Source organism: Trachurus trachurus (genome assembly GCF_905171665.1).
Source record: "Trachurus trachurus genome assembly, chromosome: 1".
NCBI classification, from domain to species: Eukaryota; Metazoa; Chordata; class Actinopteri; order Carangiformes; family Carangidae; genus Trachurus; species Trachurus trachurus.
In genome coordinates, this window is record NC_139891.1 from 14,606,959 (window position 1) to 14,622,734 (window position 15,776).

The window sequence follows — 15,776 nt, forward strand, 5'->3', positions numbered from 1 at the left end:
ATTCAACACACACTACAGCAGGGCCGACTAAAGTTTACTACTGAAACTGTGTCAAGCAGCCAGCGACGGACAGGATAATACCGGAAATGTGACCTTTTTTATTTATATTTTTAAATGTCTGTATAGATTCATTTATTATTCTGCGATGCAGTTGTATGTTATTTAGACCTTCGACCTCAATTATTCTGATACTACTTGTTCATGTAGACCTAAACATCTTCTGGTGTTGTAAAGAAAAGTGGTGCTTTGGATATTTTATCTGACAAAACATGCCATTGTAAAACACTGTTTGCTCAAGGGAATGCGATTAAACAGATCACTCACCTTATTTAGGCTACTTGAAAATTAAAAAAAAAAACAATTACATGTTGCAGTTTTGTGTAATGTCATTAAACAAATACAGATTCTTAGGTAAATTAGATACATCAACAAACTGCGCGAGATAAAAACAAGAACATGTGTGAGCTATCTGAAATGAGTCTTCTCGAGCGATGGAGATTTTATTTTGAAAGCTGCTACCGGAAGTGTGCTGTACATCCTATGGCTTGCTTGACTCTTGTTAAACAGTGGATATCCCAGTGACAGGCACATGCACAGTCTGGAAATCCGGGATCGGAAAGCGACACCAGCGCACGCCGCACACCCATCGCCCTCCAGAGAGAGGAAGACCAGGGGAGGAACCGACAGAGAAGACAGACATCAGCCAAGGTGAGGAATATATTTTCTGGAAAGGCACAGCCGTGTTGTAAAACTGTCATCTGGTCGTAGGTGAGTTACCGTATGGTGGGGCGGTGTAGGCAAATTAGGTGAACTGTTTCTACACAGTCAGCACACAGCTCACAATATAAACTTTTACCTTTGTCTTGTTGCATATTCGGCCGATTTGCACATTTATAATTGAATTAATTGCGGTATAAAAAGTGTCAACAAGTACCACCATGTGTCCTCATATAGCTAAGCAGCTTTCTCTGAAGTTTCACCTCTCCTATAGTTTCAGGCACATTTTGAATCATGTGGTGGTCACTTTCGTTAAAGTAAACATGGATTGTCTTCTGTTGTAGTAAATGCATCGCATCCAACGTTTTAAGGTGCATTAGTTTTAAGGTGTTTCCACACTTGATGTGGGGGCGCATGCGTGGTTACTGGTGTTTTGCTGAGCGTGTTCAGCGGCATGCCTGCCAGCTCCTCTTTATGGTCTTGGAAGTGGTAATGCTGAGCTGGTCTCCAGAGAGATCTCAGCAATCAGGGAGGAGTAGGACTCGGCTCAGCCTCTCTGAAAAGGGGGGGGGGGGGGGGTGAATGGATGGCTCAGCTTCTTTATGATGCAGAGGGCTGGAGGAAGGAGAGAGAGTGGAGTGAGTGGGAGAGAGGAAGATATGAATGGATGACAACAGGAGGGATGTGGAGATGGATGAATATGGGAGAAAGTAAAGGAAGATAAATGGGTGTGCAAGTGTGTTTGTGTGTGTGTTTAAGTGGGAGTGTCAGTGGGTGGATGAATGGTCAGACGCATGATGGATTAAATATACAGGGAGGGGGTGAGAATCTATTGCCCCTCGCCCACCGCTCAGCGTCCACTGACCCCATAAGTTTTATAACATGAGTCCATGTGACAAATGGACAGAGTGAGCAGTGGATGACTGATAGAGGGAGAAGAAACAGTGGAAGGAGAGTGTCCTGGCCGGCCGTGATTCATGGCACAGAGATGAGAGCTAAGAACGATGAGAAAGGAAGACAGAGCATTTTTATAATAGCACTTCCATTTACCAACCTCAAAATTTGCTAGGCTGTTAGTCTGGATTAATTTCAGGCTGGTGAGTGTTGAACTAAATTCTCAAATAGCAGAGATTCCTCACTCTGCAATTCAAAGTACTGTCTTATCCCAGACATCCAACTCAGCAAAGGGAGGCTTGTGATAGAGCCAAATGATTCTCATCACTCGTATAAAACCCTAACTCTATAGGGTCTAGGCAAATAATTGTTGAACTCTTTCATTAAATGCTCTTGCAGGATATATGATTTATCAGCTGTGTAAATTGTTGACATACTTGTTGCATATTTAGTTCTGTGATAAAAACTGCCATGCTGTAGACATGACCCTTTTGCAAGATGGACCACTGGTCTAAGCAACATAGTATACTATATGTTTATTTTTTATCCTTCTTTCTTTCATCATCAACATTCATAACTTACTCAGTTACCACTAATGTAATAAAATTCGAGACTGCCACTGCCAAAATGACAGTTTCAGCTAAAACTGAACATTATAACTTTCATTTGCCCTGAATGATCACATCACTAGGAACTCCATGTTACAGTAACACTTGGTCAGGATTGTCTTTGCTCTTCAAACAGCCTCGGTTTTTCATGAAGTTGACTCCACATGATGCTCTGAGGTTCTTCTCCATCTTGATGTGACAGCATTACATAATGTTTGCAGGTTTTCCAGCTGCAGTCTCCTGTTGGCAGTTCTACTGGACTCACTTCTGGTGTCTGAGGAGGCCACCGAGGTTCACTGAAGTCTCTGTCATGTTCCTGAAGCCAGTTTGACTTTTACTTTGTGCCATGGTGCATTATCATGTTGGAAGTAGACATCAGGAGATGGTAGATTGTGGCTAAAGAGACCTGCACTTGGTCAGCAGCAAGACTCATAGGCAGTGACATCTAGACCACAATTGATTAGTATAATGGGGCCAAAATTGTGCCAAGAAAACACTTCCCACACTGTTACAGTATACCACCGACCTGTACTCTTGATAAAAGGCAGCTTAGGTAGATACACACCAGTAAATATCCAGAACCATCAGAGCAGTGTGTGTCCACAGAAGCCTCAGATCTCAGCTCATTCCTGCTGCTGTTGTAAATCTTGGAGAGGAGATCAGCGGTTTCAGAAATACTCAAACCATCTCATTATGTACCAACAACGATGTCACAATCACTGAGATCATTTCTTTTCCTCCAGTCTGATGTTTCATATTAACATTAAGTGAACCCTTTCTGCAGGATTTTATGCACTGAACTACTGTCACCTGGTGTACAGGTGCCCTGATAAAGTGCTTGGTGATGTGATTACCCTCATGAATTTTAGTGTGTTTTGTTGTTAATAATTGATTAATTTTTAGTAAACAGAACTGTGGCCCACCTAGAAAATGTTCTCTGTTGAATCAAAATGTTCTGTTAAATCAAATTTATTTTGGACTATTGTAACAGGGGGCATCTTCTATTTACCTCAAAACATTAGAACCACACAGTAAAATGTTGTCAGTGGCAGGGAAGGATTTCTAACTTTGTGTTTTGCCACACGGAAAGAACCTATGGGTTTTAATATACTGTAGGTTTGAATATATGTGACATACATAAAATTGGCCGTTTTCATATATACGCATATATGCTAATATACTACATGGTGCATATATGCACAGATATACTGCATATAGGTTTCATATGCGCATATATCCTCATGAGGATATATATGAAACATATATGCAGTTTATGCAGCATATATATGCACCATTAGCATATATGCGTATACTGTATATAAAACCTATAGGTTCTTTCCGTGTGGGTTGAATAAATGACCATTCTTTTTAGCATTCAGGATGTCATGCAGAACCATGTAACAGGATACATTTACTTGACTGTTAGCCCCACTGCATGTTGAACTTAAGGTTATTATATTGTCCCTGTACATTGTACAACTAATTGTTGAGTCAGTTAAAAAACAATACAAATTCTGACCAACACTACCAGAAGAGATTGAAGTTAAAAATGATGGAAAGCTGAGAAGCAGTAAATCCTCACATTGGAGAAGCTGTAACTGCAGAATCTTTTGCATTGTTACTGATGAATTAGTTGAATAGTTCAGCAGTTTAATCAAAAACGTTATCAAAATTGCTGCGGATTAATTTCTGCTAATCCTTTCAGCGCTCTGCAGTAGTTTTGCACACTTCTCTTTTTGGTCACAGTCTCTTCATGAATCTGAAAAGCTCCTGTCCTCTTGTTGTTGTTCATTTGATAGATGGCACTGGCCAGAGATCCAGGGGACGGCCCAGAGCAGAGGGATGCAGCCGACCAAAACTTTGACTACATGTTCAAGCTGCTGATCATCGGCAACAGCAGCGTGGGGAAGACCTCCTTCCTGTTCCGCTATGCAGACGACTCCTTCACCTCCGCCTTTGTCAGCACAGTGGGCATTGATTTCAAAGTTAAAACCATCTACAGGAATGACAAGAGGGTAAAACTACAGATCTGGGTGAGTTGGAAGAATAAAATGCAACATTAAATAATACACAAACAAAAAGGACAACTGATGTCTGTATGTAGATGATGTAACATGGACTAAATGCAATAATTCTGTTTTGACACAAACAAGTCCCTCAAAACATGAATTCACATCTAAATGCAGTTGTCAGTCTTTCTTCATAATGACAATGAGCTGTTCTTATGTTAAATAGAGCCACATACATTTCCCAGTTGTGTTTTCTGTCCATGGAGCAAACTAAACTGGGAACCCAAAGAAAGAAGAGAGATGTCCAAGAACAAAAGTTGCCTCCAACTTTGCCATCTTCATTCATTATTCAGGTTTTCCTTCACCTCCAGGCACTGAAACTGTTTACCATTACACACACACACAGTTGAGTTTCTCCTTTGCAGCAGGAAGAAAGTGTCCTAGTCGGGCAGATAAGGGTCAGAGCACACCACGACTCTCATTGACTCAGGGAAAGATGTTTGTTCAGTGCAGAAGTTGGGAACTAAAATCTTGCAGACAGTGTTACAGTTTGACCAGATTTTATTCTAATTAATCTAATTTAGCTGTTTTAGCCCATCTGTCATATTTTGCCACTAATGTGGCACTTGCCTTGTTTTTCAACTGACGCCCTTAACAGCAAACAGCCTTGAAAAAATTGAAATATTCACCTTGGTTCTGCTGGACCAAAGCCAAGTATCAGCAAACAGGACTGATGTGAACACCAACATATTTGCATCAAAGATGTTGATATGTGTAAACCTTTACTGTATATTTGACTATTACAAATGACTCCTGCTATTTCTGTAGTTCTCTTTGCAGAACTGACAACAACACAGAAACCATGATGGATAAAAACTCAGTTTTAACATCCAGATTAATTTAATTGATGTGGGTGGATTGGTAAATTAGCCATCTCTCCCACTGATTTACAAGGGAGTTATTTGGCAGGTTTATTGTTTTTTTTTTTAACTAAACAGACTTATAAAATATATTATATAACAATTAGATTTATATAAATATAATGTAATTGCAGGTTTTTCCACACATTTTATGTAACTGTTTAGGTAGAAAATAAATTCCCCATTGATCAAATGATCAGCACCGGACGGCTATGTCAGATAAGATTTATATGAACCACACACACTCACAGGTTCAAGTAGATTGTTCCTCTTCCCTCTGTCTTCACAAAGAAAGACTGCTGGGCATCAAACCCTAAAAACCCAACACACTCGTGTGTATGTATCATAACGTTCCGTTGAACAAAGATAAAGAAACAGCTGGCCACCTCTGGACAAAAACATGGTAGTTAAGATGGTTTCACAGGATTAAGGCTTTTACAGTTAGTCATATTACAGAGAGCTGTGACGCTCATATCTCTGAGGTCTGACATACTCTTAATAATTTCTGACAGGGTTTTTTTTCCTGTGATAAATAAAAGATATATATTCATAATATGCTGGACAGAGCAGAAATGTCCAAGAGCAAATCAGCAACACTGAGACTAAAATGCTGCAGTGTCTGTAATGTCAGAGCTGCAATTTACTTAAAGTAATTAAAGGCATTTACCTGGGGCTTGAGAGGATCTAAAACGCAGCTTCGACCAGTGCCAGAGTGAATGGTGCTTTTGAAAGCATCGTTACACAACACAGACTGTTTATCCTCACCCCATTCCCTAGATTGCCCTCGTACACGACGCTGCCTGTCATGGATGTGGCATAAACTAATTTCTCACAGTCTGGAGTTAATGACAGTTGATGTTTAACATCGTCCCCAGACGGCAGGGTTCATGAAAGATGCATGGGTTGGAGCTGCCTGAGCTGAATGTGCTTACTGCGCAGACTGACACCCAGGACAGATCTATTACTGAATGTTAGTGGAAGGCGAGGACTTACCCACAGTACTCGTGTTAGATGAAAGTAATACATCTTTTCTTTTCTTTCTTTTTTTCCAGCGTAATGGATTCAGAGTAGCGTTGCTGCTCTGCTCAGCTTAACAATGATACAGTTGCATAATTTTACACAAGTAAGGTGCCAAGTACAAGTAAAAAGTTATTGTCTGCTGAGCAACTTGAATGGGTTTCATGGGGGCATTAAAACAAGCTCAACTCATTTTGTAATACTGCACTAAAGTCGGGCATCCAAGGGTTTGAGACAGTGGTAACATCTTAAACTGTGACTGCCTCAGCGTGGTTCCTTTGTCATATTCTACAGTTTACTGACGAGCCCTAAATTTCCCAATCTTTAGAAAACTTGATATTACCTTTCAGTCAGAATAATCACTCTTATTTATTGATGCAATGTGTCAACAGCAACAATTTAATTTAATGGTTTAACAGGTTTCCCATAATCAGACAAATTCATAAAGAAGACAAATAACCTCTTGAGAACTTACAGTATTTTTGTCCCTTGAGGTATTGCCAAAAGGCAGAGAGCACATCCTGGTGTATTTACAGGGTGTGGCAACATCAGCACATGACGGGAGGGATTAACTTCTGAGTTGCGTAATGATTCATCTTTCCTTCTCAGGACAGTTTAACTATTTGTCTTCTTCTCAGTTAAGTTGTTTTCTTTTATTTCAGGGTTAATTGTGAGTAGTCTGTCTCTAATTTAATGATGAGGTTGAGGTGATGTTTTTTGTGTTTGAATTTCATGTCGGTCAAGTTTTCAGTAGTAATGTTTGCTTCCTTGTTACACAGGCAGCATGTGACTACTGTGAATTTCCAGTTTCTTCAGATTGTGGTGTTTTAAACAGTAAGAAAAATCAGATCCCCCAAAACATGGCAAAGTGGATAAGATGAACCGTGTGTGTACAGGACACAGCGGGGCAGGAGCGTTACCGCACCATCACCACAGCCTACTACAGAGGAGCCATGGGGTTCCTGCTCATGTACGACATCACCAGCCAGGAGTCGTTCTACGCTGTTCAGGACTGGTGGGTACAACTATTATGATGCATCATAGTACTCTGTCTGCTACAGAGATCAGTGTGTGTGAAGGCATTTGTAAAGGGATGTGTTGTTTCAAGTTTGTTTTGTTTTGTTTTATTTAGAGACATCCTAACCATTTTGTTGTGTGTTAAATACATAAGATGAAACTCAGGCAAATGTTCCCATTGCTGCTGTAAATTGGCAACAAAAAAACAATTTAATACACACATCTCATGGTTTCACTCCAGTCACTGGACAGTATTTACTGTAGTAAGAGGCTGCATGGGAAATCCTGCAAAATAACAGCAGTAGCAGGATTAGTAAATAGATAACAGGAAATCAGACTATTCAAAGATTCACGGTGTTGAGAATTCAACTTCTTTTTACACTGTGGGTAGTGTGTAATCTGTGTAAAACATTATGTAAATTGATCACGTTTTATATGGAAAATTATAATTTTCAAACTAATGACTGAGCCTTTCACATGAAGAATAAAATGTAAATGTTGTTACAAGTAATTCACATAAATATTGTACTGAAGGTGAATGTGTTTTTTCAGTGTCAGAAATGCATGCATGTAGGGATTAAATCGCGGCTCTTGCTCAGTGTTGTGAGGGGACAGATGGTCGCTGCAGGACAGGTGGTTGAGAAAATACTGTGTTGGTGTTTCCCAGGGCAACCCAGATCAAGACGTACTCATGGGACAACGCACAGGTAGTGCTGGTGGGCAACAAGCTGGACCTGGAGGAAGACAGGCAGGTTCCCACTGAGGATGCCCAGAGACTATCCACAGAGCTCGGTCAGCAGGCACAAACACACACACACACACTCAAAATGACACACACAAACCAAACATTCCTCACTAATCATAACTCATAGTGTTATCTTTTCTCTCTCTGTTCCTCTTTCTCACTCTCCAGGCTTCCAGTTCTTCGAGGCCAGTGCCAAAGACAACATAAATGTGAAGCAGGTGTTTGACAAGCTGGTGGACGTCATCTGCGAGAAGATGAACGAGAGCGTCAACGGCGATGCCAGCCCGTCAGCCGCTCACAAGGGGGATAGTCTGAAGGACACGCCCCGCGGCAGCCAGGGTGGCTGTGCATGCTGATAGCTGAAATACACTGAGTGTGGGTTTCACATTCACTCTCTCACACACACACACACAAATAGATTAATTGAATTGCCAAAAAAAATCTGCCATTGTGAATGTACTTTACCATATGTTACTGCAATACTATCATGGATGCTATGCTCCCTTGTTTTTCCTGTTATCTTCCTTCATAATTTGAATGGGACTGTTACACTGAAATGCCAAAGAGCTGCTGGAGCAGCTGTGCCTTCTGCCCGATGCCTGTGCTTCATTATTTCCTTGTTTAATGGCTGAGCAGCACCTGTTGGAGGTGAGGATGTGAACAAAAGGCATGAACCAAATCGAGCCCGACGCAAGTGGCGAGGTGGGATCACTGTGATTTACTTGTGCCATGCTGCCCCCTTGTGGGTGTCTTGTGAAAATGCATCAGTGTGATCACTGACCTACACCTTTTTATTGTATCGATTCAGTTCACTCCTGCTAAGAATGAAGGCCCGCTTGTTCAGTACAAAGTCAGACATACAGTACCTGAAACGTGCTGTGTCACTTCAGGTGTACGTTTGTAATCTAGGGAGTTTTGAAGGGATACTCTTGTTTTCTTTTAATTTATATTTTCCTTTTTTTGTACTTTTATTGGTTAATGTCAGTCAAATGTTTCATTTACCAGGTTTCATGCATCCCTCTAAAAACTGAGATTAAAATATATGGATATTAATACAACACTGTATAACTGCTGGTTTTTATTTTCCCTTGTTAAAGTGTGTCAAACAACACTTATGAATAGTGTGAGAAGAGTCCAGAGGTTTCCACGCAGTAATTCATCTTCTTAAAATGGGATCAATCATATCATAAATTTTACTCCAAAGTGTTGTTCCATTTATTAGAAAATAAAACATTTATCAGGTTTGTCTTTACACCTCACAATGAGTTGTATAATTCCTTTGATTAGCTCTTTGTTGTTCTCTTTTGAAATGATGCCATGCATTAATATCACAAATGAACATCAATACTTTTTCACCTCCAGTTGGGTGTAAAATTTTAGGAGATAAATGGTTCTATTTTTGAAGGGACTTTGGACCAGGAAATGTTTTTGCCTACACTGAAAGCAAAGTCAGTGACGTGTAGGTTATGAACTCCCCTTCTTCCGTGTGTGTGTGTGTGTGTGTGTGTGTGTGAGAGAGATACCTGTGAGAAGATAAAGGGGCATGTGAAAGCCTCGTTGAGCACACTCCTCATTGATCAGACCTCAGCGGGCAGACGGCCTTCAGTTCATTACAGGTACGAGCTTTATGACTTTTCACACTTTTTAATTATAATATCCAACTGTATAATTAATTACTAAAAAAACAATTTTCATTCTAATCTGATGTATAGCAAATTAACATATAATATGACCAATGATCCAGGATATTTGTAGCAGACAAAGCTCTTTATCCACAACATTAAAACAAGGAACAGGTTTTATTGTAACTGATCAGTGTGTATATGTGATGGTTCATTTTAAACTGCCTGTAATATGATTTAAAAACCTATTTTAATTTTGATTATTTAATGCCTTTGTGACTTGTCTGAGTGGTGTATGCACTTTTTCCCCCCTTTTTTTAAAAGTCTGGAACGGAGGAATTCTACTTTGTATTTCACAAATTACGTTTTCATATTTTCTTTGAAATCTAAAGATGCATCTTTCAATGTGTGGTTATGCTCATCTTAATATGAGCAGTGAGTCATAATGAACCACACTTGTGATCATAACACAATAAAATTGGTACTAACGAACTGAAGAAGTCAAAGTATTGTTCTGTCTTCTTCAGTTCATTTTAACAGTATATATTGTATTTAAACAAACAAAAAACTAACTATACACAGCAGAGATAATTAGTTTTTATAGCTCATGAAGGTAGCTTTAGTTTTTCTCTTACTTCCGTGATGTTGCATCAAAGAACTGTTATTTGTCCTGTTTTACCGCCTCAATCAGGCATATTCAAATGAAAACCATATGATTAGGTGTTATTGGAAAAAGTTTATTGCCTTTTAGAAACAAGGCAACTGTTGCCAAGGAGGCTCCTACTGTCTGTTAGCGTCAAAGCTGCAATAAGGAAGGGGAAAAAGATCAATAACTAGGCTATAACGCTGATCTCACTGATACAGAGCAGAAGGAAACAAAGTTGAGCAAGGTTGGGAACAAGTGTGTGTGTTTTATGGTGATAATCAGCTGGCTCATAAGATATCTTCGCCATTAATCATGAACCCATCATTAAGGTTAGTTAGATTACTGTTTATCATAGCTTTAATGACACACTTCAAATAATGACATGACGCAGGAAAGACACTTTTATGCTCTGCTGACATATATATGGGTTACAGTTATTCAGGTGACACTGATAAAGGGTACCACACTCTGATAAAACTGTTTGTACACTTTAACAATGAAGGGGACAAAAGTTCAGAGTGAGAAGAAGTGAATCTTTCTCTTGCACGTGTAGCCTGTATAGGGTTAAAGAGGAACCTACAAACATCATGTGATACAAGTGTGTGCCCGCTGATGCTTTTAATAACACGCAGGCAAGTGAAATCTAAAATGAAGTGACAATTACACTTTTCAACTGAACACGGCCGTATGAAAACTGACGTGAGGAAGATTAAGACCCCATCTGTTATCCTGCCAGTTACTGTGGTTAATGTGTAACCAAAGCAAATGCCATTTGATCTGCGTTGGTGCTCGCTAGTGTTGTAAGTCAGCTCCCTACAATTGATTTTCCTACAAGAGGTAAAATGTAAAGTTGTCTATCCAAATCTCCTAAGCTATAAATGAGGGTAATGTGGCTAAGTATGCACTTGATTTGTTTGCAGGTAAACTAACAAACGTCTTCTTCTCTTTTTTTGAAAACAGTGTGAAGAAGAAAGAAGAAAAAAAGCAAAGATGTGTTGCAAAGGCTTTCTCAAAATGATGATGTTTATCTTCAACGGTGGCATCTTTGTAAGTTCAAAAAGAAAATCTTCAGCTTCTGCTCTCAAGCTCTAATTCCTGTTTCACACAAAACAAACTCAGTGCAAAAGCTAGTTCCTTGTGCTTCATGCAATATTGTTTTACAGCTCAATCTGGAGCAATGTAGCCATGGAGAGAAAGGAAGAGGTAGACATTTTGGGAAATACACTTGTTTACTTTCATGCTGCAAGCCAGACGAGAGGTTTTATTACCACTTTCATAGAGCCAGGAACTTACCTTAGTTTAGTTTAAATTAGCGTAGAGACCGGAAGCAACCAGCCTAACCCCCAGGTTATCTGTTAAATAGATTACATTGTGAGAATGCAGAGAACTACATTTCCCAGAACATCTGCATTGTCATGACTTGGCTGTATGTATCCATGAAACCAACGCACTCATTTGTAGTTATTTTCAGCTCTTAGTTGTAAAGTCCATACAGCACACTGTCCTGCTGTTATTGCATGTTATTACATTACATTATCACGTGTCTGACCTGTTGTCTGGCTGTGACATTTAACCAGAGGTGACAAAGTACACAGCTGCATTACTTAAGTCAAAGTGCAGGTCAGTGTTGGACAGATATGACTCAATTTCTAAAAGTTATAAAGGTTAGTCAGTCAAAGTTTTACATGAATTTAAGTACTGGAATACTTGATTTAAAAAATATTGAAATATTCAAAAGTATGTCAATGTTGATTTGTTCCACACTGACTCTGAAATGTCTGACTGAATGAAGTGACTCACTGGAAAACCTGCAGAATGAAAAGCCTGTTAGAAGATGATAGAAATGACCATGAAAACAAACTGAATCAAGAGAACCGCAGCTACATGTAACTACAAGAGGACAATCACAAACATTTAATACCTCACAACTTGCTTGCTTGGAAGACAAATGTGTGTTGATAGTGGTGAAATTTGGTTGCATTAAACACGGCAAACATCTAAAACAAAGGGAATCTCTATTTAATTAAAACATCTTAAACGTGGACTGGAAGCGTTAACATCAAAGTGACTGACAGTGTAGGAGTTGATTTGTTTCTTCAGTGATCAACACAGTTATTACACTTCACAAATACTTCACAACAGAAATGTACAGTATCTCTTTCAGCTGCAATGGAGTTAAAGTCATGAAGTCACACTCATAGTCTAAAATTAGTTAATAACCGCACAACATACTGTTGAGAAGCGTGTCTCTGTTCCTAAGCAGGGTGTGTAGTCATTTCCGTTTTAGAAATGAGAGATGAGACTTTGAGTGACTGAAGTCTCATATTCACCATTTATACATGAATGGCATCATCTAATACTCACCAAGAAATAGTTTAGAACTTGATATGTGAAAAATGATTAGTCTGGATGACTTGATATAATATTGACGCAATACTATGTATTTTTCTTCACTCTTTTCTCTTCTTTCCCCACTCCCATCATGCAGTTGGCAGGTGCAGCCATCCTGGGTGTGGGAATATGGGTGAAGGTGGACAGTGACTCTCTACTGGGTATACTGGAGAATCTGGACAATGGATCTGAGTTATCGCAGATAATTTATGTCAGCTACGTTCTCATGGCGGTGGGTGGTGTGCTGCTGGTTATCGGCTTCCTGGGATGCTGTGGAGCGATGAAGGAGAGCAAGTGCATGCTGCTGACGGTGAGTGATGTTAGAGGTAGAGGTCACAACTAAAGACTCTGATCAAAGGAACATAAATCTCCTCCTGGATTTTAATTTCTAATTCATGAGCACAGAAAACTACATCTGAGCCAAGCAGAAATAGTAAACTGATGGTGAATGTTGAAATGTTTGATTATTGATTGACCTTAGAAGTCAATGCTCCCTCAAACAGCCTAGATAAATTCAGAGGAGAAGCTGTTTAGCTGTAAGTTTGATCCCTGCAGTGTCTTTCCACTGACATCACATCTGCATTAGCGCTCTTTGCCCAACTGATTTTATTGATACCTACTGTAATGCTGCTACTGATCAGATATCTGGCAATGAGAGTTTTGCAACATTATTTATGATCCCCTCTCCCCTCAGTTCTTCAGTATTGTGCTGATCATATTCATTATCGAGATTGCTGGAGCCGTGGTGCTGTTTGTCTTCAAAGGTGTGGTAAGTGTCTTACAGTGTCTGGCAACAACTACCAGCAGAAAAAACATTGAACCTTATTAAGCTGTGAAAAAAAAGAAGAAAAAAAAGATTGATTTGTTTTCAATCCCTCCTTCTCAGGTTGATAAGCTATTCAATGAACTGGAGGCTGAAGTCAGAGAAAACATTCGAGATCACTATGGGAAGACTGAGGGTGTGACCAACATCTGGGACAGCACCATGGAGGATGTACTGCAACTCTTTCATCTTGAAATATATATATCTTTTTCATTCCCATCATTGAGCTGCTCACACCTGTTTCTGCATATAACACAATTGCATTTTGTGGTTTCCTCCTAGTTAAAATGCTGTGGATACAAGAACTACACAGACTTCGACGACTCCCCCTTTTTTGACACAACAAAAGGGTTTTATCCAGTCAAGTGTTGTAATGCGACCCACATCCCTGATAATAAATGTTCATCAGTGAATGCAGAACTTTCAGTAAGAAAACTCTTTACTTTAACTTCATATATGTTTACAATGTAACAATTGATAGCTGTGAAGTGTACTCGTCAGTCCCTACTTTACCTCTGCTAAAACTTGCTGTTTCTTTTCCAGAAAGTTGAAGGCTGCTATGAGACACTCGTGCAGCTGATAGAGGACAATGCAACGATTGTTGCAGCAGTGGCTCTTGGAATCGCTGCTCTTGAGGTACAGAAATCATCCCAGATTATTTACATAAATCATCCGGTGGAATATATTTTAAGAATGCCACTTGTTTTATCATCTCCCTCACATTGTCTTTAAATAAAGGTCCCCATTTTCATATAATGTACTTATTAATTATGCAGAGTATTGACAGTCGAATTTACAGATGTTCCCTGGATGCCAACATGCAGGCATTTGGTAGACAAAAGCTTCGGCACGCAACATCAAGGGCCACACAACGGCAGTTATATGGGGTTTAATGGGGCCAGTGGGGACCCTTTTCCCCTTGGGAGCCCTAATAGTACACCTCCAGTTTTGCGTATTTCTGTTGCATTACAGTAGAAGAGACAATACATAATAACAGAGCCAATATTGTAACTGTGCTGATGTCAAGTAATATTTGTTTTGCGCCAATTCACAACACTTGTCACTGTGAAAACATTTTTTGGCTTTTTTACATATTTATTATATACTTTAATAATGTGCAGTCTATAGCATGTTAGATGTAACGGTGATGTCCTGTTGTCTCCGCAGATTGCTGCCATGGTGGTTTCGATGGTTCTCTACAAGGACATTAAGTGATGCATCGCATCTGAGATTATATGACAACATTGTAATTGGTCGGGAAATTTTCACTATGTGTAAAGTTTGTTTTCTTTTTCTTTGATTCAAAATGGAGAACCTACCATAGATTTTCTCTGCAGTGTTCTTTGTTTCTGTATCTGAAAGCACTTAAACTGTGACTTATTTATGTTTTAAGAAGGGCTGTCGACAGATGATATTGTTTGTGCTGAAACATGTGATAATATACGTGATACGTGATAATATGTAATGATGCACAATGCTGAGAAGGATCTTTATAAGTTGTTTCTGTTGTTTCTGTCCGACACATTCACTGCAATAATATGATAAATTTATTTTTGTATGTTTGATCATGTATAAATAATAAATGTCTCAATCTTGACTTTTATAATTATAACCAAATTTACTGTGCTTTTCTTTTTTAGTTCTTGTATCGTCCACATATAATTAAATCTAGACTAAGCAAAAATGACAAGAATGTAAACTGTGCCAGTGAGTAAATACACAACAGAATTGGCATTTTAAAAAACAAACAAACAAACATATAATTTCATGTATGTCAGGGATTTCTCATAAGTGCTTCTGGTTTTATCTGATCACACAGGAGCAGCTGCTATTATTACTGAGGATAACAATCAACTGTTATGACACCACTGGAAAATAATAAATAAAGTCTTTAACTCTTTCATATCGGTTTTACATTAAATTTTTCCCTTCACGCTACATTTAACTACAAAACCCAGGTGGCCTTCAAAACTCACCTGCTAAGTAGGCTAAGTAGCTAGGCCTATACATTTTTTTGTACTGAATTATATATATTTCTCCTCTGGGACCCAAACTATTTAGAACAAATAAATACATTTAAAAAAGATCTTTACTTTGCCAAATACCATATTAAAATTATAATAAATATGATTATTGTTTTGCAGAGCTGTTAAATGTATTCTTTATTTGTACTGACAATTAATTACATGAACACAAATATCCAAGCAGAAATCTTGTGAGACCACAACCAAAGATACAAGGGGGAGTGAACAGAGAACAGACATTCTTCAGGTGGTATATGCAAATAGAAATGTTAATGGGTTGTCACTTCAGTTTTTACAGGTTACATCTGCTGCTTGCAAGTAAACACACAGCACCAAAACATCA

At 39.0% G+C, this 15,776-nt stretch overlaps 2 protein-coding genes across 4 annotated transcripts; both read left to right on the forward strand.

The window, feature by feature from the left end:
• Nucleotides 1-569: 569 nt before the first annotated feature.
• rab3da (RAB3D, member RAS oncogene family, a) lies at nucleotides 570-8,979 on the forward strand. Its single transcript, XM_083984229.1, has 5 exons — nucleotides 570-708; nucleotides 4,019-4,252; nucleotides 7,062-7,180; nucleotides 7,850-7,974; nucleotides 8,096-8,979. The coding sequence occupies exons 2-5, from the start codon at nucleotides 4,019-4,021 to the stop codon at nucleotides 8,281-8,283; spliced, it is 666 nt and encodes a 221-aa protein (XP_083840355.1). The 5' UTR covers nucleotides 570-708; the 3' UTR covers nucleotides 8,284-8,979.
• Nucleotides 8,980-9,425: 446 nt separating this feature from the next.
• On the forward strand, nucleotides 9,426-15,306 carry tspan34a (tetraspanin 34a). Of its 3 annotated transcripts, none has more exons than XM_083972725.1 (8): nucleotides 9,426-9,543; nucleotides 11,156-11,242; nucleotides 12,684-12,896; nucleotides 13,281-13,355; nucleotides 13,473-13,580; nucleotides 13,692-13,835; nucleotides 13,953-14,045; nucleotides 14,577-15,306. In XM_083972725.1, the coding sequence occupies exons 2-8, from the start codon at nucleotides 11,186-11,188 to the stop codon at nucleotides 14,622-14,624; spliced, it is 738 nt and encodes a 245-aa protein (XP_083828851.1). In that variant the 5' UTR covers nucleotides 9,426-9,543; nucleotides 11,156-11,185; the 3' UTR covers nucleotides 14,625-15,306. The 3 variants fall into 3 exon arrangements, with proteins under 3 accessions (XP_083828851.1, XP_083828853.1, XP_083828852.1); XM_083972727.1 differs by lacking the exon at nucleotides 9,426-9,543 and adding an exon at nucleotides 10,656-11,032; XM_083972726.1 differs by lacking the exon at nucleotides 9,426-9,543 and adding an exon at nucleotides 10,657-10,995.
• Nucleotides 15,307-15,776: the final 470 nt, after the last annotated feature.